The sequence below is a fragment of the Macaca mulatta genome, chromosome 5 (assembly GCF_049350105.2).
Source record: "Macaca mulatta isolate MMU2019108-1 chromosome 5, T2T-MMU8v2.0, whole genome shotgun sequence".
In the NCBI taxonomy this organism is placed as follows: Eukaryota; Metazoa; Chordata; class Mammalia; order Primates; family Cercopithecidae; genus Macaca; species Macaca mulatta.
In genome coordinates, this window is record NC_133410.1 from 39,649,527 (window position 1) to 39,673,901 (window position 24,375).

Below are 24,375 nucleotides of genomic sequence, written 5' to 3' on the forward strand. Positions count from 1 at the left end.
CATTGTGCATGTTATTCCTGTCTGATCTTCATCCCATGTCCTTGGTTGCCAAATGGATGTATATCAAGTATTGGTTTCTGAAAGAATTGTAGAAAACCGCACTTCTTTTCCCCTTCCATATTCTGAATAAACTGAGAAATGAAACAAATAACTAAAATGGGTGCTAAAAACACACAAAAATCCGATGTAATTCTATGTACTAGAAATAATCCAAAAATGAAATTAACAATTCCATTTACAACAGCATCAAAAAGAATAAAATACTTTGGAATAAATTTAACTAAGATATAGGAGACTTGTACACTGACGCTGGGCATGGTGGCTCACACCTATAATCTCAGCACTTTGGGAGGCCGAGGCAGGAGGATTACTTGAGCCTAGGAGTTTGCAACCACCCTGGGTAACACAGCGAGACCCTGGCTCTAAAAAAAAAAAAAGGATAAAAGAGAAACAAGCAAAAGACTTTACACTAAAAACTGTAAAACATTGCTAAAATAAATTAAAGAACACCTAAATAGGAAAAACATCTTGTATTCATGAATTGGATCATTTAATTTTGTTGAGAGCAGTACTTCCCTAAGTGATCTACAGATTCAATGCAATACTTACTTATCAAAATCCCAACAGTCTTTTTTGAAGAAATGGAAAAACTGGTCCTAAAATTTATACAAAATTACAAGGGACCCTGCTAGCCAAAATAATCTTGAAAAAGAAGAACAAATTTAGAGGACTCACTCTTTCCAATTTGATTTTATTTTACTTATTTATTTATTTGATTTTTATTTATTTCTTTATTTTGAAATGGAGTTTTGCTCTTGTTGCTCAGGCTGTAGTGCAATGATGCAATCTTGGCTTACTGCAACTTCCGTCTCCCAGGTTCAAGTGATTCTCCTGCTTCAGCCTCCCTAGTAGCTGGGATTACAGGTGCACATCACCACACCTGGCTAATTTTTTGTATTTTTAGTAGAGACATGGTTTCACCATGTTGGTCAGGCTGGTCTCAAACTCCCGACCTCAGGTGATCCACCCACCTCAGCCTCCCAAAGTGCTGGGATTATAGGCGTGAGCTACCGTGCCTGGCCTTATTTTTATTTTTGAAGGTACATTAGCATCTTCCCAATTTTAAAACTTGCTACAAAGCTATGGTAATCAAAATGGTGCGGTACCAGCATAAGGGTAGACATACAGACCAATGAAATAGAATCAAGAGTCTAGAAACACACCCATACATCTGTAGTCGATTGATTTATGATAAGGGTGCCAAGACTGCTCAATAGGGAAATAATAGTCTTCACAAATTGTGGTGGGATAATGAAATATCCAAAAGAATGAAGTTGGACCCCTATATCACACCATAAGCAAAGATTAACTCAAAATGAATCAAAGATCTAACTATAAACTATAAAATTCTTCAAATAAAACAGGGGAGCCAGGAGCAGTGGCTCACGCCTGTAATCCCAGCATTTTGGAAGGCCGAGGCGGGCGGATCACCTGAGGCCAGGAGTTGGAGAACAGCCTGGCCAACATGGGGAAACTCCATCTCTACTAGAAATACAAAAATTAGCCGGGTATGGTAGTGAGTGCCTGTAATCCCAGCTACTTAGGAGGCTGAGGCGAGACAATTTCTTGAACCCAGGAGGCAGAGGTTGCAGTGAGCCAAGATCACACCACTGCACTCAAACCTGGGTGACAGAGTGAGATCCTGTCTCAAAAAAAAAAAAAACAAAAAAAAACACATAGGGGAAAATCTGCATGACCTTGGATTTGACAATGGAGTCTTAGATGTGACACCAAAAGTACAAGAAGCAAAAAAAGACTGGGTGTGGTGGCTCATGTCTGTAATCCCAGCACTTCGGGAAGCTGAGGTAGGTAGATTGCTTAAGTCCAGGAGTTCGACACCAGGCGGGGCAACATGGCATAACCCTGTCTCTACAAAGAAAACAACGGCCGGGCGCGGTGGCTCAAGCCTGTAATCCCAGCACTTTGGGAGGCCGAGACGGGCGGATCACGAGGTCAGGAGATCGAGACCATCCTGGCTAACACGGCGAAACCCCGTCTCTACTAAAAAATACAAAAAAAACTAGCCGGGTGAGGTGGCGGGCGCCTGTAGTCCCAGCTACTTGGGAGGCTGAGGCAGGAGAATGGCGTGAACCTGGGAGGCGGAGCTTGCAGTGAGCTGAGATCTGGCCACTGCACTCCAGCCTGGGCGACAGAGCGAGACTCCGTCTCCAAAAAAAAAATAAAATTAAATTAAAAAAATAAAAAAATACAAAGAAAACAAAAGCCAGGTGTGGTGGCGTGTTCCTGTAGTCCCAGCTACTCAGGAGGCTGATGTGGGAGGATCGCCTGAGCCTGGGAGGTGGAGGTTGCAGTGAGCTGAGGTTGTGCCACTGCACTCCAGCCTGGGTGACAGAGTGAGACCCTGTCTCAAAAAAAAAAAAACAAAAAAAAACAAAAAAAAACAAACCAAAAAACCACCAACCAACCAAACAAACAAAAGGAACAAAAAAAAATGATAAAGTGGACTGCATAAAAATTAAAAACTTTTGTGTATCAAAGGACATAATCAAGAAAATGAAGAGACAACACATAGATGGGAGAAAATATTTGCAAATCATGTATCTGACATGGGTTTGGTATCCAGACAACCCAAACCAAGTAATCAAAGAAGATAAGCAGACATTTCTCCAAAGAATACATAGGATGGCCAGTAGGCACATAAGAACATTCTCAATAGCATTAGTCATTAGGGGAATGCAAATCAAAACCACAATGAGATATTATTTCATACTCACTAGGTTGGCTAAACTTTGTTTTTTTTTTTTTTTTTTTTTGAGACGGAGTCTGGCTCTGTCGCCCGGGCTAGAGTGCAGTGGCCGGATCTCAGCTCACTGCAAGCTCCGCCCCCCGGGTTTACGCCATTCTCCTGCCTCAGCCTCCCGAGTAGCTAGGACTACAGGCGCCCGCTGCCTCGCCCGGCTAGTTTTTTGTATTTTTTAGTAGAGACGGGGTTTCACCGTGTTCGCCAGGATGGTCTCGATCTCCTGACCTCGTGATCCGCCCGTCTCGGCCTCCCAAAGTGCTGGGATTACAGGCTTGAGCCACCGCGCCCGGCCCTAAACTTTGTTTTAATGGAAAATTACAAGTGTAGGCAAGAATATGGAGAAATTGGAACCCTTTTATACCACTGATGGGAAGGTAAAATGGTGCAGAAGCTGTGAAAAACAGTTTGATAGTTCCTTGAAAGTTAAACAGAATTACCATAGGGCCTAGCAATTGTATACTTCCATATATGTCTAAGATAAATGAAAGCAGGTGTTCATTATTCATAATAACTATGAATAATGTGGAAAAAAAGTCACTTTTTTTTTGAGACAGTCTGGCTCTGTCACCCAGGCTGGAGTGCAGTGGCATGATCTCAGCTCACTGCAGCCTCCTGAGCTCAAGTGATCCTCCCACGTCAGCTCCCCAAGTAGCTGGGACAACAGGTGTATGACACTCCTTCTGGCTAATTTTGGCATTGTTTGTAGAGATGGGATCTCACTATGCCCAGCTGGTCTCAAACTCCTTGGCTCAAGTGATTCACCCACCTTGGCCTCCCAAAGTGCTGGGATTACAGGCATGAGCCGCTGTGCCTGGCCAAATTACATATTTTTTGTAAAAAAAATTATTTTTTACAAAAAGTGGAAACAATACAAATATTTATCAACTGTGGAACTGAGAAACAAAATGTGGCATGTCCATGCAGTGGATATTATTCACACATAACAAGAAATGAAGTACTGATACCTGCAACAATATTGATGAAACTTCAAAACATGACACTAAATGAAAGAAGCTAGTCGTGAATGGCCACATGTTGTATGATTCTATTTACTTGAAACATCCAGAATAGGCAAGTCATTGAGACAGAAGGCAGATTCATGATTTCCAGGAGCTGGGAATAGAAGATATGGGGAGTGACTGCTTAATGAGTTTGGTTTTTGGTGTTTTTGTTTGTTTTTGCAGACAGGTGATGAAAACGGTCTTGAATTATGTAGTGATGATAGTTACACAACAGTGTAAATATAATAAAAACCACTGAATTGTATACTGTAAAATGATTAAAATGGCAAATTTTATGTCATGTTAATTTTACCTCAATTAAAAAAATAAATGGGCCAGGCGCAGTGGCTCACCCCTGCACTTTGGGAGGCCGAGCTGGGTGAATTGCTTGAGCCCAGGAGTTCTAGACCAGCCCGGGCAACATGGCGAAACCCCATCTCTACATAAAAAATAAATAATTAAGAATGGGTAATGTATCATGTTTCTTACTGATGGAGGAGATTGGAGGGGGTTGGAGGACTTAGCTTATATTGGAGCAAAACGGGCCTGCTAGATGAGCCCCCAAATTAAGCAGATTTGCCCCATTCAGTCAGAACACTGGGCTTGAGAGGATTAGGAGAGGGAAAAACAGAGGGGAACCCATCTATTGTTAGACTTTCCCCCAAGAAGAAGAGGGACTTGCATAACCAAGAACGTCCAGACATTCTCAGATTTTTCAATCGGATATGAAAGTCTATCGGTCCAAGAGTGAAAGGAAAAGGCGGCAGACGAAGGGTCAGAGTTGTATTAATTGAACTCCTTACTCTACCTATGAAAGGAAATGTCAGAAGGGATGGCGTTTTCCTTACTATAATAGAATCAGAAATATGCACTCAATATTGAAAATGAATATAGTTTCCTTTGTTTAATATAACAGTTTACATCTTTGTTTTCCTGGATAGCCAGAATAATAGCAACACCTGGTCTTGCCATTGAAGGTACCTAGCGCTCTTTTAGTCTATAATAATCTCTTTCAGATTAAAAAGTTTCCTTCCAGTAAATATTCAATCAATTTAGTTCACCTCCCTGCCAGAGCTATTCCTCCCCTCTTGCTCTTCCTCCCCAAGATGGTGCCGTGTTTGCAGGGAGCTTAGATAGCATCGTGGCAGGAGGTGAGGGGCTCTGCATCTTCAGGCTGGTCCGTGAGTCTGCTGGTTTCTGATGCAGTGAGATGATTTAATCCAGTTCCTGGGTGCTTTGGTCCTAGTGCCTTTCAATGAAGTCTATGGCCAGTGAAGCTGCACTAAGTTTTTTTAGCCCGGCATGGGGAGTTTGGCCCCATCTTTCTATCAGATTGGTGCAAAAATAATTGCGGCTTTTGCCTTTAAAAGTATGAGCTTAAAACCCTGATTCTGCCACTTACTAGCTGTGTAACTTGGGCAGCCTGCTTAAACTCTCTGTGCCTCAAGTTCCTAGTCTGTAAAATGGAGTTAAGATTATTGTCAACTCATGGAATTGTTAAGAGAATTAAATGGGTCAATTCATGTAAACTACCTAGCACAGAGTTATGGACTGTCAGCTGCATAAAACTGCACCATAGCCGCCTAATTACCCAGGTGAGAAACTCAGGAGTCATTCTTCATCCACCCATTTGCTTTTAAAAGTAATGGCAAAACCCACAACTACTTTTGCACCAACATAAGAGATTACCAGGGCATTTGGTGGTGTTGGAACTAAAGACCTTTGGTGTCTGTCACATCCTCCACCAGGCCCCTGCCTTGGATGTCCATGGCAACCTATGCTGTGGGTCACCCTGGTTACCCTTCCTTCCCCTCTGGTTTGGGTGTTGTGGGGAGAGGGGCAGAGAACACTTGGGAACACATCATGATAAGGCCTTGGAGATCCAGGAACCAGCAGCACATCTCAGGAGCACATCTATCCAGCCACCTGCCCTCAACACATCATTTTGCCTCTCTGGGCCATATTACATGTGAGAGGAATGTCGCACTGGCTGTAATGTTCTTTGACTCTTCATAAACGAAGGATATTAGATGATCTCATCCTGCTGCTCTGCACCGAAATATTTAAAAAATCCACGCTCATCCACTAGTCAAGCTTTTTTGACTCTGGACCAGAACTTTTGTCACTGACTACCTGTCCTTTCTCCTATATTTTGCCTTCCTTTCTTCCTGTTAGATGGGCATGTCTCTTTAGTCATATCCTGGGTTCTCTCTGTGTGTGTGTGTGTGTGCGTGCGCACAAACATGTGTGTGATATTAAAAATATTTAACTACCAGTAAGACACAGAATCCACCAATCAGAATAGATGCTGATCAATCAGCCTAGCTGGTGGCTGGTGCCCATATGCTGTCTACTGACCAATGGTGAGAATGTTCAATGGTCTGAGTTGACAGGACTGGCCCTTGAAAAGGGAACTGTCACGATGCAGAAACTCCTCTTCTCCTTAGATAAGACCTGACTCTCAGGACTATTGTCTCACTACGGAATGAACAGACACTGACTTGATGGTCAATGCTGAGGGCTGACAGACATCTGGCTGGCAGCCACCCTTCCCTGAATCCCACTGATGTCATGTGTGGGGAGTCTCAGAGCACCATGATTTAAGGCAAATGAAAAATATATCCTTTTATATTTTCCAAAAATAATATACTGTCTTATGTTAAAATGGGTCCTACTTTAAAATTCATAGTTTTACTCCACCTCCTTATATCTGACTACCTTCTAGACTTTGCCTGGATCTTCCACAGGCATCTCAAGCTCAACATGTCTCAATATGTCCCAGTATGACTGGACTTGTTATATGCTCAACCAAATTTGCCACTCTTTCTGTACTCCCCATTTAAGTAAATTGCAATCCAGTGGTGGGGTTTAAGAAATGAATTCTGGGTCAGGCGCAGTGGCTCACGCTTGTAATCCTAGCACTTTGGGAGGCCAAGGTTGGTGGATCACTTGAGGTCAGGAATTCAAGACCACCTTGGCCAATATGGTGAAACTCCATCTCTACTAAAAATCTTTTAACTTGTCTGTGTTCTTACTAGACCAGTACCTTCTTGAGGACAGAACTTTTAGCTCTCTATCTTCAATGCCTAGCCCAAGTATATATCTAGTAGGTGCTCAATAAATACTTGATGAATAAGTTGGAGTTGTTGGGTGGACACTGCTAGAGGCAAGGGAGCTTTTTAAAGGAACTGCAAATATTAATAGTTCGGAATAATGGGAGCGAATGGTAAGCAGATGAAAGGAACAAAATCAAAGTTTTCAGTAACCAGGACCGGCACTGGTCAGTCAGAGGAACATGGGCAGTAAGTGACCAAAATGGCCATACCAGTGCATAGTGGGTGAGTATCAGTTCTGCCCATATGCAACTGGCAGGATATAATTCTGAAGACATGCACAGAGGCCAGTTTATAAAGGGCCTTGTGTGTTTTAAGCTAAAGTGTCTGGACTTGGTACAGTCAGCAGTGGGACACCGCTAAAGATGTGTGATGTGATTGATGCTCAGATTTGATTTTAGAAAGATCACTGTGGCCTCAGTGTGGAAGGCAAATTAAAGAGAAGCAAGAGGCCAGGCGCAGCGGCTCACGCCTGTAATCCCAGCATTTTGGGAGGCTGAGGTGGGTGGATCACGAGGTCAGGAGTCCGAGACCAGCCTGGCCAATATAGTGAAACTCTGTCTCTACTAAAAATGCAGAAAATTAGCCGGGTGTAGTGGCACAGGCCTGTAGTCCCAGCTACTTGTGAGGCTGAGGCAGGAGAATTGCTGGAACCCGGGTGGCAGAGGTCAGAGTGAGCACTGCACTCCAGCCTGGGAGACAAAGTGTGACTGTCTCAAAAAAAAAAAAAAAAAAATTGAATTGAATATGAGTATCATTGTAATCTTGAGCAAGTAATTTATCCTTTTTAGGCCTCAATTTCTCCCTTGATAAAATGGAGATCATGTTCACCATTTTGTCTTTAGGCTCCATCACAAAGCCTGGCACATAAATACTTGAAAAACAAAACATTTGTTGAATGAATGGGAAGGGGAGAAGAATGTCTTCTGTAACTATCTCATAGGATTGTCATGCAGATCAAGGGAGATAGAGCTTTAGAAAGGCTTCTGCGGCCAGTGAAATGCTATTCAAGGATTAGCTGATTATCTTCGATTGGCATGTCTTTCCAGCATTTTATATGGTTTATCTTTTATTTGAGACACTAATTGTTAATATTATTCATTGAACGGTCCAGAGGGTCTAATTATTTGGCCCCTCAGCAACTCAGAAGGCTTGGGCTAGCCTCCTTAGATTGGGCTGACTTTGTGGTACAGTGTCCTGGAGCAGGTGGAGAACCTCCTGACTCTTGAAGTCATTCTCTTTATTTGACTGGCTGTGGACTTAAATTCCAAAGTTAGGGTTTTCTTCCTTAGCTTAGTGGACAAGGGATTTGTTTAATGAAAAACACATAACTCAGGAGGCCAGGCGCAGTGGCTCATGCCTGTAATCCCCGCACTTTGGGAGGATGAGATGGGAGGATGAGATGGGAGGATCGCTTGAGCACAGGAATTCGAGACTACCCTGAGCAACATGGTGAAACCCCGTCTCTACAAAAAATACAAAAAATTAACCAGAGGTGGTGGCACCTGCCTGTAGTGCCAACTACTCAGGAGGCTGAGGTGGAAAGATCACCTGAGCCCAGGAAGTTGAGGCTACAGTGAGCCTGGATTGCGCCACTGCACTCCAGCCTGGGTGACAGAGCAAGACCCTGTCTGAAAACAAACAAACAAACAAACAAACAGACAGACAAAAAGCCCCACATGACTCACCTCCTTGGGAATGAATTTGTTTCTTTCTTCCCTTTGTGAGAGCAACAGTTGATAAAAGACATGCTGGAATGTAAGAGGCTTGGAGGCCACCGGGAAAAAAAAATCTAGAAAGGTAACCCTCTAAGACCTTCAGACTTCAGAAAGTTTTGCATCCTATATTCTGCAATGTGTGTGATTTTTAAACTCTCCTTTCCACTTGCTCCAATGTCCTTTATGATAAAGTGACTCTATTAGGCGATCGGTGTGACTTCTAGAACAAACAAGTGACTCTACATCCTTACAAAATGGGTGATCTGTAATCCCTCCAATCCCAGCCCCAGCTCTAGAGTTAGATATTCCAGGCTCAGATCTACACTGTTTCACTTACTCACCGGTGACGTGGTCTCAGGAGAAGTTATTAAACCTCTTTCTGCCTCCTTGCTTTTTTTTTTTTTTTTTTTGAGATGGAGTCTCGCTCTGTAGCCCAGGCTGGAGTGCAGTGGCCAATCTCAGCTCACTGCAAGCTCTGCCTCCCGGGTTCACGCCGTTCTCCTGCCTCAGCCTCCCGAGTAGCTGGGACTACAGGCGCCCGCCACCTCGCCGGGCTAGTTTTTTGTATTTTTTAGTAGAGACGGGGTTTCACGGTTTCACCGTGTTAGCCAGGATGGTCTCGATCTCCTGACCTCGTGATCCACCCGTTTCGGCCTCCCAAGTGCTGGGATTACAGGCTTGAGCCACCTCGCCCAGCCCCGCCTCCTTGCTTTTTATCTGTAAAATGGGGTATTAATAGTAGCAAGCTCAAGTCTGAAAAGATGATGCATGCAAAACTAATCTATGCTGTAGGTTTGGCTGTTTCCCTTGATGAAGTGGTCACTGGAAAGGGCCATGCAAAACCTTCTGGAAGGCTGGTCATGGCCTTAACTTGTCTTTAGGCTCCATCACAAAGCCTGGCACATAAATGCTTGAAAAACAAAATATTTGTTGAATGAATGGGAAGGGGAGAAGAATGTCTTCTGTAACTATCTTATAGGATTGTCATGAAGATCAGGGAAGATATAGCTTTAGAAAGCTTTACTCTACATAAGATTGAGAAAGGGTCAAATGGCCATATTTGAGTTGGGTTAGAGGTGTGAGGCTGTTGAGGTCGATGGAAATAAAACTATCTCATGGTGCTACCAGTTTGGAATAAAGGTCCTGAAAAAGGAGAGGAAAAATCCCAGCAAAACCAGACTGGCATGGCCCAGTGTTATCACAATACCATGAAGCACAAATGTTTTGACCCAGCACACCCCCAACAAGGTCATCTCAGAAACAACTGGGCTTCAGTGACATCTCTTAGCTGCCTCAGAATGACTAAGGTTATTTAAATCTCATGGTTGGTTAATCATTAATGAAGATTTTTGACAAACAAAGTAGAACAAGCCAAGAAAGAAGGGTGGCTAAAAATTAGCCTAGCAAAGGTCATATTTCTTGCATATGCAGGGTTTAGTGTTGCTTTTGTTTCTGGTAACTGTGCAGAATGGAGTTTCATGGAAATATGATCCTGTTGGGGAAGTCAATGTGTCTCTAAAGATTTTACTTGGGACTCTCCTCCACTGTATTAGTCCATTCTCATGCTACTAATAGAGACATACCTGTGATTGGGTAATTTATAAAGGAAAGAGATTCAATGGACTCACAGCTCCACATGGCCAGGGAGGCCTCACAATCATGGTGGAAGGTGAAGGAGGCGCAAAGGCACATCTTACATGGCAGCGTGTGCAGGGGAACTGCCCTTTGTAAAACCATCAGATCTCGTGAGACTTACTATCATGAGAACAGCATAGGAAAAACCTGCCCCTGAGATTCAATTACCTCCCACCGGGTCCCTCCCACAACACATGGGGATTATGGGAGCTACAATTTAAGATAAGACTTGGGTAGGGACACAGCCAAACCACATCATCCACCCTCGGTCATCTGGAGGACTATAGGCCTCCATCACCTTTGCTGAGAAGCCTGCATTCCTGTCCTGTGGGGGGTTTACGTAGGGACAGTGGGGAAACCCACAAGCAGCTGCTGTATGACTGGAGAGGAAAGGGTGAAGGTCCCAGAGGTTGGAACCTGGACCTGCGCAAGAAACAGGTGGGCAGCCCTAAAAGCTTTGATTGCTGCTACAAACTGCTGGACAAGCTCAGAGATGGCAGGCATCCCCCCTGGGACCAGGAAGGCAGCAGGAAGGGAGTTTTTCACTACGGGCAGCTCTAGCTTTAGCAGTGTAGATAAATGCAGGGCTCCATCATTTCCTGAAAGCCCTAAGGAGGAATGATGATTGACGGTTGTTTCTACGTGATTACTGGCTCCCCCAGCTTCCTTGTCATAGGGACCAAATCTCTTCCTTTCACAGCTAATGCAGGGCCATGAACAATATTTAATGTTAAACAGTGCAAAGGTTGGATTTCTTCACACTTTCTCCTTCTCCTTTAAGGCAGCCACCCTGAACTGCTTTCGTGGACTTGATGATACCGTGTTCTTTCCTCCCGGTCCAGGCATTTCCTACTCCCTTTTCCCCCTACTCATCTGCCTAACTCCTATTCATCTTGTAGGTCTCTGGCTCGAGCCTGGGTGTGTCCCCTTCCCATAAAACAGTCTTATCATGCCTGGGACTTTGCAGAAGGCAGAAGGTCAACTTTGACTTATTTCTCTGGTGAATCCTGCATAGTTGGCACTCCAGCAATGAATGTTTATGGAATAAACAGGTGAATAAAAGAATAAAAAATTTCAGTGAATGAAAGAGTTAAAAAAATAATAAAAGGATTTAAAATGGAAAGGCTTGATAGAATTAACAAAGAGGAATGCAGTCGCACTAGAGTTTAAAAAGGAGATGGGAAAGGAAATAACTGTCTATAAGAGTGCCAACAATGTACTAGGCTTTTTTAGATTAACTCTTCTCTTTTTTTTTTTTTTTTTTTTCCTGAGATGGAGTCTCGCTCTGTCACCCAGGCTGGAGTGCGGTGGCACCATCTTGGCTCACGGCAACCTCTGCCTCCAGGTTCAAGTGATTCTCCTGCCTCAGCCTCCCGAGTAGCAGGGATCACAGGCACACACCACCATACCCAGCTAATTTTTTGTATTTTTAGTAGAGACGGGGTTTCATCATGATGGCCAAGCTGGTTTTGAACTCCTGACCTCAAGTGATCCATCAGCCTCAGCCTCCCAAAGTTCTAAGATTACAGGCATGAGCCACCGCACCCAGCCAACTAATCTCATTTTTATAACAACCTTATGAGGTCAGGATTATTATCCCTATTTTACCAGTTAAGAAACTGGTGCTCAGAGAGGAAAGGCATCTTTTTCAAAGTCTCATGACTTGCAAGTAGCAAAGCTTGGTTTCTCCCCTAGGCGTTCTGACCACAAACCCAGCCTATTTTAGTAGGCCATGGCACTTGCTCATAGAGGTAATCATTTGGGTAATCACATTTGTCCCCCAAGTTTATTGGCATGAAGAGTTAGAAACAGGAATGCTGGGTACTAATAAGTGAAAAGAGGAGACAGGAGAAAAGGCTGTATCCAGTCCAGTAGCTTAGACCTTGGAATTGAAGTAAAACATTTCGTGGATGTCTCCTGAGTCTCTTTCTATATTTAAACCTAATCCTCCCTTTGACCTTGGGGGTTCAGAAATGGTGAATGTGTCAAGGAAAAGGTAGGATAAAGTGAGAACATCTGTGTCATCCTACTTAGTAGTTTCGTAAAAAGCTGAAGATGGATTTTGTTTTTAGGGTCATGGTGTCAAAACGTTATTTCATCAAAACAGCCATGCCAAAATGTCAATTCCTATGACTTAAAAAATCAAATCCAAGGCCCGGCATGGTGGCTCACGCCTGTAATCCCAGCACTTTGGGAGGCTAAGGTGGGCGGATCACGAGGTCAGGAGATTGAGACCATCCTGGCTAACACGGTGAAACCCCGTCTCTACTAAAAATACAAAAAGTTAGCCAGGCGTGGCAGCGGGTGCTTGTAGTCCCAGCTACTTGGGAGGCTGAGGTAGAAGAATGGCGTGAACCTGGGAGGTGGAGCTTGCAGTGAGCTGAGATCGCGCCACTGCACTCCAATCTGGGTGACAGAGCCAGACTCCATCTCAAAAAAAAAAAAAAAAAAAAAAAAATCAAATCCAAACAAAGCAAAACAAAAAACTCAAATACAAAGCCTTAGTGCCCAGAAGGCTTTATAATAAAGAAATCATATAAAATTGAATACACAAGAAAAATCAGAAGACGTTTTCTAACTCTTCAATGAAGTGCTTTGTATGTTGTCATGACAGACATTTTTGGAATTGAAAAAATGGGGCATTTAGAACCTGGGACAGAGTCTTGAGCGCGTAGACTTTTTTTTTTTTTTAATGACAAGGTCTCACTCTGTTAACCAGGCTGGAGTGCAGTGGCATGATCTCGGCTCATTGCAACTCCTGCCCTCCTGGGTTCAACTGATTCTCCTGCCTCAGCCTCCTGAGTAGCTGGGACTACAGGTGCCACCACCATGCCCGGCTAATTTTTATATTTTTAGTAGAGATGGAGTTTCACCATGTCGAACTCCTGACCTCAAGTGATCCACCTGCCTTGGCCTCCTAAAATGCTGGGATTACAGGCGGCAGCCACTGCGCTTGGCCTTGAGTGTAGATTTGAGTCCTGTTACCAGCTGTGTGATCACATATCTATATCCGTCCTGCCTATTTCACTGAGTTCTTGTGAGCTCCACCTGAGGTTATGGAAGCCTAAGAACCCAGTGAATCACATGATCATAGTCATTAACCTCATTTGATATGCTATTGGCCTCATTTTGATTGTTAATTCTTTTTCTAAAGAGATCAATCTAGCCTGAATGTGATCCTGTAACTTGAAGAGCTTTTGTACTTATCTCCTAGGACAAGAAGATCAGTAGATCTTGTTGCCCCTAAAAATACTGCCTAATAAGCTATCATCTTGGGATGTTCTGCCCAACATACTGGTCTGTTCTGCCTCTAAAAAGGCCTTTATCCATTTAAGAAGAAGCAGAAGGTTAGAATTTCAAGAAATGCAGGTTGGGAGGTCATAGTCCAGGTTCAAAGCTAAGAAGGTAAAATTCTTAATCACTGGCAAATCCAAGTGGAACTTTATTCTATTGACAATCCACCACCTTCCCTCCTGTCATCTTATTGACTTTGATGATAGATACTCTCTGAAGTTAGTGATGATCTCTAGAGAAAAGCAAAGTGCCCTGTTAACCTCACTATGCACTGTGAAAAGGAGAAACAAGAAGGTTTTAGTTTCAAATGCAATGACCAACATCAAGGTCATCCCAGCACTTTCATGAGATCATCAAAAAACTCAATGTCCATCAACTCTCTCCATTTAAAATTCTGTGTGTAAAGCCGTTGGGATTATAAATAAACTTTGGCACTGAGCGTGGTGACAGGCTTTGTCACATCCTATTCCAATGCAGATTTGAATATTATTTGAGTGTTCAATCTCCTACCTCCTTAGCCAAAATTTGAGGATACTCATAATTCACGATTCAGCTATGTAACACATTTTTTCTTTTTCTTTTTTTTTAGACGGAGTTTTGCTCTTGTTGTCCCGGCTGGAGTGCAAAGGCACGATCTCAACTCACTGCAACCTCCACCTCCTGGGTTCAAGCGATTCTCCTACCTCAGCCTCCTGCATAGCTGGGACTACAGGCACCCACCACTACGCCTGGCTAATTTTTTTTTTTGTATTTTTAGTAGAGACGGGATTTCACCTGTTGGCCAGACAGGTCTCGAACTCCTGACCTCAGGTGATCTGTCCACCTTGGCCTCCCAAAGTGCTGGGATTACAGGAGTGAGCCACCACACCTGGCCAATGTAATCCATCTCCAATGGTAGTCCCAAGACAAACACATGACCGTAACTTGCTGATTTCTCCAATGGAAAATATTGAATTAGCCAATCCTTTCTATGCTATAAGGGTTTTCCTAATTATTTTAGAAAAAATAAATCAGTATAAAGAAAACACAATTTAAAATAAGGTCTTGCAATTGCTTTAAAGAAAGCTTTATTTACTACATACATCCTAAGAATGTACTGTAAATGGAGCAAGATCTAAATAAAAGCTTTTCAAATATAAAGCAGCTAAAGTTAACTAAACCACTAGCAATGTTTGAAAACAGAACTCTAAAACTTTTTTTTTACATTTATATAGTTTGTTCTTAACACTAAAAAAAAAAAAAGTTCACATTTCAAGTTATAAACTTATCTCAGTAGTGTACGTGAAATGGTTTTGAAACAATAGGAACAGGTAAGTCCCAGATTGGAGGCTCACTGATACTTAACTAGCTATGTCACCAACGTTTGTTTTTAAGGGAGTTTGGTGGTTGCCATGTTAAGGTATCATTGTTTTTTTTCTTTTCTTTCCTTCCTTCTTTCCTTCTTTCCTTCTTTCCTTCCTTCCTTCCTTCCTTCCTTCCTTCCTTCCTTCCTTCCTTTCTCTTCCCCTTCCTCCTCTTCCTCTTCCTCCTCCTCCTCCTCTTCTTCTTCTTCACAAATAATTTACAGGCATACGTAAAATACAGTAAGAACACTGGGTCACGGTTTCATCCAGTGAAACTCTGTGACAATCCTTCACTAGAAGGAGAGTACTTTTTTCACATAGTCAAGGGATGAGGATCTGATTCAAATTACATTTTGCTGAGTCACTCATTCCAAGAGATTTGAGTTTCAATGCAGCTTGCGGGGTACATCATCAGGAACATTGCACAATTACTTTATGTCATTTAAAAGAATGATGGAAAGGAATGTTAGGGGTGCTTAAAGGCCTCAGGAGGCACTCAATAATTTTATAGAATAGTTAAATAAATATTGCTTACACATAAAAACTCATCTCGTCTCAAGATGAGGGGGGAAAAGGCATTTGGGAATCTCTTAATTTAAAACAAAACAAAAGTACTTGCTAAGGGCATGATCCTCTTATGAATCCACAAGAATTCAGCCATCAACAAAAATCCCATGGTGGAAAGATTGTATGGATCTCTAATATGACATAAAAACGCAACTGTGTACTTGCTACCTTATTGCACACCTCACTTCCTTGATTGAGCCTTTAAAAAACAATTCCAAGTTGATATACATATTTTTAAAGTAGATGACAATCTTAACATTTTACTGTATTTTACATTCACTCTGCTAAACAAAAGCCTTTAAACAGGCACAAAACACTGCAACAATACATTAACTTCCTAATAAAACAAACCTTTTTAATAACATTGAAATAAAATGGTTTCATTTTGCATTAAACTACATACCATGAACTTCTGCAACATAAAAGGACTAAAAACAAGCATTAGAAGATATTTACAAACTATCTTTAAACTTCTACAGGTCTCTCCTCCTCCTCCTGGATGTGCACACCCCAATTCAGTTCACCCATCAAGTGCACAGCAAGGGAAGAGAGATTTAATAAACAAAATGTTTCCAACACCCTTGAGGACCACGGACAGTTTTGCATGAAACATGGTAAGGCAACTAGAAGCATAACTTTCTGCTGACAAGAGTCTCTGGGGGTCTTGTCTATGATAACATACATTCTTTGTCCCTACAAACTCATACTTCAAAAATGAATAAAAGCATTAGAAATGGCATTAAAGTTTTATATTGGGCAATTAAATAGCTAGGCAAAGGTGTCTAATGCAGCTCGATTAAAACCTTGTACTTACTCTGCTGCTGAAAATAGCACACATAGAAGATAATACTTCCCCAACCAAAACAAAACAAAACAAAAAACATACAACGAAACAACAAACCCCAACAAAAACCCAGGAAGAAGTATAAAAGCCACCAGCTCCTCCCTCTTTCAGAGCTATTCATCAGTCCTAGGCTGGCCAAACATTGTAGAGGGACTGGGAATTTGGGGAGGAGGGGACAGGGTGAGAGATGGGGTAGTGGGGGCATGTGTAAGGTTAAGGCACATGGAGAATGAGCCCAGCTAACGGTGGCAAAGGAGAGCTTTCCAGTGTTTGGACTCAGAAGTGTGGCAAGTCTTTTCAATGTTGGCTTAAGGAGAGAATCAGTGTTTCTTTTAAAAAATAGTACCGCCATGATGATACATGGTAACACCATCAACCCTTAATGCCAGCAGAAATACAAAGATTTTACTCATTTTAAAATTGCACGTTCCAGTATAACCTTTAAAATAATGTTTTATGTAGTATTTTTAAGCACTACTGTTTGTATCTTTAAATATTGTATATATTTTTCAAAATAGTTCCCTAGCTGCTCAAGTGTGCTTTTTTAATATATAGTTGATATATTATTGAAGGTACTACAAAATAGAAATCTCTGGAGTGCAGAAGTTAAGAAAATAACCTTCATACTGAAAATATATCCTTAAAAAAAAAAAAAAAACAACAAAAACCTCTATACAAATGTAGTACAGCATACAAATTTTTAAAAGATGGTATGAAGGCACGAACCATTACAAGTCTTTTGGAAATGTATAAACGCAGGCCTGCTAAGTTGAAAATAGTCTTAAAAAACTAGTGAAAACTTCATGTATATAAAATATTTCAGAAATAAATCTGCGAACATTCTTCACTTTCAGATTGCATGTGCGAATTCAACAGGTTCCTTCTTCATAAATAGTCAAGCGTTCCTTCAGTGGTGTTCGTGTGGTTTGTCTTCGCGCTGGTCACCAGCCTCAGTATGTCTGGTAGACGTCGGGGATGGGGACCTGAATGGCAGCAGCAGGGAAGGCCTGAGGTATGTAGCCTGCGTATCCTCCATACACGGCGGCCGCGGCGGCCGCGTTCTTCTGTAGTGTGGCGATTGTGGCTGTGGCCGGAGCAGCAAATGGCACGTAACTGGCCCCGTAGATTCCGGCAGTGGGAATTCTCTGAACATTTGGAGCCACCGTGTATACTGGAGTTATTGGGCGGCCCTGAGGAGAAGAGACAAAAAGGAGCCTTCCTGAACAGGTGTATGTGCCTATCATCAATTCATTCAACAAGCCTCTCCCAGAAGTTGGGAATACAAAGACATAAAAGCAAGGGAGAGGAAGGCAGAGGGGCGGGCAAATAGCAATTATTGTAAGGAAGTGGGATAAGAGCCACTGAAGAGGTAAGGTGGAGCTGCATCCTCAAACTCAGTGATGCAACCTTGTGAAAGTGAGAGGCCTGGAAGGCTGAGGGAAAGATGAAATACTGTTGCCCCTCAGTATCCTCACAGGGGATTGGCTCTAGGACTTCCATGGATACCAAAATCCTCAGATGCTCAAGTCCCTGAGAGAAAATGGCATATTTGCATTTAACCTACGCATATCCTTCTGTATACTATAAAAAAAATTTTTTTTTCATAGAGACAAGGTCTCACTATGTTGCCCAGGGCTGGTCTTGAACTCCTGGCCTGAAGCAATCCTCCTGTCTCAGCATCCCAAAGTAGTGAGATTACGAGCATGAGCCACAACGTCTGGCCTCTCTCATATACTTTAAAAATAATCTCGAGATCACTTAAATACCTAATATGATGCAAATTTTATGTAAATATTTGTTATATTGTATTTTGACATTTGTATTGTTTTTTATTGTTGTACTGTTATTTTTTATTGTCTTTATTTTTTCAATAAAGAATTGAATCCAGACGCAGAACCTGTGGATAAGGAGGACCTTCTCTGTACGTATTCTAGAATCTTCTACTTACTATTCTACTCAATCAGTCTATGCCCCAGAGTGAGCTAGAGAAGGCAGTGGAGAATCTACCCTCCACACAGTTGATTTCACAGTAATTAAAAATCAGTATTTTTCCTTAAATATGGTCTCTAGATACATGCCAGCAGCCTCAACTCATACTTAACTGATGGAATATGATCTGTCTCAAAGACAGAGAGAGGAGCAGACTGTGTCAACTTAGAGAAACAAAATATACTGATCTCCAAAGGGACAGTTTCTTAAGCTGTGACCTTAAAAAATTGTGACCATACATCATTTTCAGTCAATGTGATGGTTTCCATCATCTCCCACCTAAGAGATGACACCATTAATGTATACAAATTGTTGTAGAAGCTTACAGAAAGAACCAACTAATGGGGAAGTTGGAGAAAATGTCTCTGCAGCAGGGATATTTGAGCTGGGTTTTGAAGGATAAGGAGCAGTTTCCAAATGAGGAAGGAGTGGGGAAGGACAAGCTAAGTAAAGTTGCCTGAAATGTCGACGGCCACCACTGGCTCTAGAAAAGCCCCTGCTACTTCCTTCTGTCTACTTGAAAATGCAACATAAGATGTTTTCAGAATAAACAGGAGTACGAATGGGAAGACTGTGGTTCAGTATTTCCCAAAGTGTTTGCCATCAAACTAGTTCTGAGAGATGCTTCATTGCAAAGAGATTTTGGATAAAATAAAACATTCATTTAACAAAATATTTGGTGCACCTCATGAGCCACAGAATGCCTTGTAGTAAATGCTGGTATGATCTCCCTATATCTTAATACATCTTCAAAATAAACAATTCAGCATCTATGAAATGGTGAATTAAAGTAATTATTTCTTCTCAGATTTTTATAAAGGAATTAGTTCTAATTTCTGTTACAAAATTTGCAAATCAGAGTTCCAAAATTGTGCTCAAAGGAACTTCTAGCCTAAGAGTACTTTTAAAAACTATAATCAGATAGTAATTATAATTTATAATAATTTTAATTTATAATGATAATGATAATTATAACAATTAACTCAGAGGCTGGGTGAGATGGCTCATGCCTGTAATCCCAGTACTTTGGGATGCTGAGGCCAGGAGTTTCTGCAAAAGATACAAAACTTAGGCAGGTATGGCGGTGCATACTCCTGTAGTTCTAGCTACTCAAGAGGCTGAGGCATGAGGATCACCTGAGCATGGGAATTCAAGGTTGCAGTGAGCCAAGATCGCACCACTGCACTCCAGCCTGGGCAATGGAAGCGAGACCTTGTCTCAAACAAAACAAAACAAAACAAAAACAAAAACAAACCCCAAACTCAGAGACTACTGTCTGCCAGGCACTGTTCTAAGTGCCTTATTTGTATGACAGTATTGAATCATCACAGCCACCAGTACAGTTGGTACTATGATTATATGGAGTTGTGTGGAAGTGTTAAATGACCTGCACAAAGTGACACAGCTTTTAAGCAATGCAATGTGTGACTCTGCAGTCTGCACTTTTAGCCTTATGTTAACTTGCTTCCTAAACACTAAACAATGAGTGTCTCATCAGCGACATTTTACAACCAGGGAGAGGAGCTCCGGAACTGGAAAGACTGTGTTCACAGCACAAGCCATCTTTTCCACATGTGTGGATATAGGTTTAATAACCAGTGCAAAAAGGGAGAGGAAATGGCAGGGAAGGCAACATGTGGGAGAGACCTTGCCATGTGCTACAGGCTGGCCCAATACCTGGGTTCAGGCTGCCCACTCAAACACTAAGTTTTGCACATACATGTGCACTGGCTTATGGCCTGGAATCAAGAGTAGGTCCCCAAACCCATGGCTTCTCTTTTCATTAGTGTGATGTTCCTTTTATATGGCATTCACCATACTATAAGGACAGAGCATACACAGATCAGGGACCTGATCTCCTAATCCCAATTCTACTCTTGGCTAGCAGTTCTGTCACCTTGCTGGGCCTTAATTTTCTTATCTGTAAAATGAGAATATATGGGGAAGCACTTGGTTTTGCTTTCCATGGTTTCAGTTACCTGCGGTTGACTGACGTCTGAAAATATTAAGCTGAAATTTCAGAAATAAACAATTCATAAGTTTTAAATTGTGCACCCTTCTGAGTAGCTCTATGAAATCTCATGCCTTCCCTCTCTGTCCTGCCTGGGACACCAATCATCCCTTTGTCCAGGAAAGCGACACTGTCTGTGCTCCATCCCCATGTCACTTAGTAGCCATCTGGGTTATCAGACTGACCGTCAAGGAGCCCTTATTTTAGTTAACATCAGCCCCAAAGTGCAAGAGTAGAGATGCTGGCATTTTGGATATGCCAACGAGGAGCACTAAAGGCCTTCCTCTAAGCGAAAAAGGGAAAGTTCTCTACTTAATAAGGAAAGAAAAAAATCCTATGCTGAGGTTGCTAAGATCTACAGTAAGAAAGAAATTTTCTATCTGTGAAACTGTGAAGAAGGAAAAAAAATTGTGCGTAGTATATTATCGGTTTGGTAATATCTGTGTTTCAGGCATCCACTGGGGATTTTGGAATGTATCCCCCATGGATAAGGGGGGACCACTATACAATTGCAATAATACAGCATATCAAAGAGCAGGAATAAAGAAAAATGCAATGGTGGTAGTGGGAGAAACATTTATCCATCTTTAAAAAGTGCCCCTAGCAGGAGAATCGCTTGAACCCTGGAGGCGGAAGTTGCAGTGAGCTGAGATCCCACCACTGCACTCCAGCCTGGGTGACAAAGTGAGAGTCCGTCTCAAAAAAACAAAAAACAAAACAAAACAAAACAAAAACCCCCCAAAAATGTGCCTCTAATTCAGGTGAAGAGTCCCTGCAGTCTTCCCTCTTGTCAAGGAGGAGCGGTTATCCTTGCTTTAACTAAATGGCTAAACAGGAACACCCCTGAGCGCCTACAACGTAGGGGAGGATGATTAAAGCTAGGGGAGGATAAGCAAAGACTGCAAATAAGAACCTTGATGGTGGCTGGGCGTGGTGGCTCATGGCCTTGTAATCCCAGCACTTTGGGAGGCTGAGGAGGGCGTATCGTGAAGTCAGGAGATCAAGACCATCCTGGCTAACAGGTGAAACCTGTTAAAGAGCTGACGCACAAAGTCCAGGGAACGATTTCACATTTTCACATTTCAAACTGTGGCTCAATGAAGTGGAAACCCCGTCTCCACTAAAAAAATACAAAAAATTAGCCAGGCATGGTGGCCACATGCCTGTAGTCCTAGCTACTTGGGAGGCTAAGGTTGGAGAATCGTCTGAACCTGGCAGGCGGAGGTTGCAGTGAGCCGAGATCGCGCCACTACACTCCAGCCTGGGCGACAGAGTTAGATGTCGTCTCAAAAAAAAAAAAAAAAAAAAAAAAAAGAACCCCGATGGCAACAGCCAGTGCAGACTGATAGGAGACAGAAATAGTCAGAACATGATTATGGTGCCTGGAATTTGGACCTGACCAGAACTCACAGTGCACATCAAAGACAAATGTTCATGAGTTTCTTAGTAAAGAAGAATTAGAAATTATTATCAAAATTTCACTAAGTACTGCTGCTAAGTTATTGTAAATATTTGCCATCAGTCCACAAGTACTATAACTACACTCAGTTGTTATTCTACAGTGTCATTTACAACCAGTTCCTCTTTTTGTCTTTCAGAAATCCCAAGTTAAAGAATACTTAATGACAGACTGAAAGACAAATAAGCTTCAGTGAGTCTGCCCTTTCTGAATAACGCAGTCAAGACTAGCATTCAGAGTGAGCAAAAGCAAGTAAATAGCATCCTACTGTGGAGGGTCAGAGGCCTGGCTCTGTCTCAGAATCATTGAGGAGCTGTGCAAAATATCAGTTCTAGGACCCCAGCCCAGTTTGACTGAATTGGAAACTTCAGGGATTAGAGTCTAACAATCTCTGTTTTTTAAAAAATGTAGGCCTGTAATCCCACACTTTGGGAGGTTGAGGTGGGAGGACTGCTTGAGCCCAGGAGTTCAATACCAGTTTGGGCAACATAGCAAGACTTTGTCCCTACATATAAAAAAGTTAGCCGGGCATGGTGGTGTGCGTCTGTGGTCCCAACTTCTTGGGAGGCTGAGGTGGGAGGATTGCTTTAACCAGGGAGGTTGAGGTTGCAGTGAGCCATGCACTCCAGCCTGGGTGACAGAGTGAGACTCTGTCTCAAAAAAATCAAAAATCAAAAATGAAAAGAAGTGACCTGGATAATTCTTTTTCAGCTGGGTAAGGGATCTTGGGCCTGAGTACTTGTGATTAGTATTTGCGATTCACTGCCTCACAGAGAACAGCTTTAACAAGATTTTCTTCTGTTAAATGGATGTCCTCCCTATGTCCTATGAGGTGAAGATGCAAAGAAACAAGACACAGTCTTTGGTTTAGAGGAGCTTCATTTTCCTTGGAAGATAGAACACATTGGCAGCCACAGGCCAAGTAATGATGTAGTAATGAGGAGTACAGGAGAGAACATTTCTCTAGGAGGTGGATGGGGAAGATTCTATGGAAGAGATGAGAATAAAGAAACCAGGATACAGTATGAACAAATGTGGGGAAGGAGGCCAACATGGTAAGATGAGTTTGGGAACAGATAGGGGAACAGTGGGAGATATGGTTGGAGGAGAGGATTATGGACATATTTTGTAAAAATTTTTTTGAGACAGGGTCTCATTCTGTTGCCCAGGTTGGAGTGCAGCGGTGCAATCACAGCTCACTACAGCCTTGACCTCAAGGCTGGTCAAGCGGTCCTCCTGCCTCAGCCTCTCCAGTAGCTGGGACTACAGGCATATGCCACCATGCCAGGCTAATTTAAAAAATATATATATTTGGAGAGACACTGTCTCACCATGTTGCCCAAGCTGGTCCTGAACTCCTGGCCTCAAGTGATCGTCCTATCTTGACCTCCCTATGTGCTGGGATTACAGGCATGAGCCACTCTACCCAGCATAAAATTTTACATATCTATACAGATGTTCTTTCTCTCTCTCTCTCTTTACACACACACGCGCGCGCACACACACACACACACATACACCCACCCACTGGGTTAACATTTTTTAAAGAAATCTTCATGGAGCCTCAGTGTGAAATGTGAAAATGCGAAATCGTTCCCTGGACTTTGTGCGTCAGCTCTTTAACATCATGAGCTAAAAATTATTCAGTGCTATTTAAAAAACATATATGCACAATATTATGACACTGTGAAAAATTACACATCATTTTTACATATTGATTCCCACCCTTAACAATGATATTATTAGGGTAGTACAATTAATTACAATTATTTTTTTCTGTCATGATTCAAATTCAAAATGCTTTGTGTCACCCAATCGCATAGCTGTAACAGAGAGCCAGGCACACAGTAAATTCTCAGTGCTGAATACTAAATGAATCCAGGATAAAGAGAGGCTTCACACGCAAATAACAACGACTGCAATCAGAACTCTACCTGGAAAGGCGGTGGCGTCGACACGGTGGGAATGACGGCGGCTGCGGCTGCGGCTGCGGCAGCTGCGGCGGCAGCAGCACTGGCTGGGTCTGGCTGCACAGCAATGGGGCTGATCATGTGCTCCACTGTGTGGATTTTGCCATCTTCAATCATTTTAGGGGCTGGAGCTGCTGGAAACATGGAATACTGGGCCCCAATGGCAGGGATGGCTACTGTAAGAGAAGCAAGAAGGAAAAATGGGTCAATCACTTTCAGTTGCTGAGGGGGGTCCAGCACTTGCTCTAAGATATTTTTTATTTTTATTTAAAAAAAAACTTTTCTTTCTTTTGAGACAGGGTCTCACTCTGTGGCCCAGGCTGAAATGCAGTGGTGCGATCAAGGCTCACTGCAGCCTCAATCTCTTGGCCTCAAGCGATCCTCCCACCTCAGCCTCCTGAGTAGCTGGAACTACAGGCACAGGCCACCTTGCCCAGCTATTTTCTGTTGTTGTTGTAGAGACAGGGTTTCGCCACATTGCCCAGGCTGGTCTTGAACTCCTGAGCTCAAGCAATCCAACTGCCTTGGCCTCCCAAAGTGCTGAGATTACAGGTGTTAGCCACCGCACCCAGCCGAAGATATTTTTTTAAAACCACGTTTAGAGGTC

The 24,375-nt window shown here is 42.5% G+C and overlaps 1 protein-coding gene across 46 annotated transcripts in view; it reads right to left on the reverse strand.

Annotated features, from left to right (window-relative positions):
- Window positions 1–14,635: 14,635 nt before the first annotated feature.
- RBM47 (RNA binding motif protein 47) overlaps window positions 14,636–24,375 on the reverse strand; it is a 206,579-nt gene continuing 196,839 nt past the window's right edge. For all 46 annotated transcript variants that reach the window (XM_078003300.1, XM_078003278.1, XM_001095125.5 and 43 more), the window contains 2 exons: window positions 23,733–23,944; window positions 14,636–17,529 (listed from right to left, as the gene is read on the reverse strand). In XM_078003300.1, coding sequence (XP_077859426.1) covers window positions 17,290–17,529; window positions 23,733–23,944 — 452 coding nt within the window. In that variant the 3' untranslated portion in view covers window positions 14,636–17,289. The remainder of the gene's footprint in view (window positions 17,530–23,732; window positions 23,945–24,375) is intronic.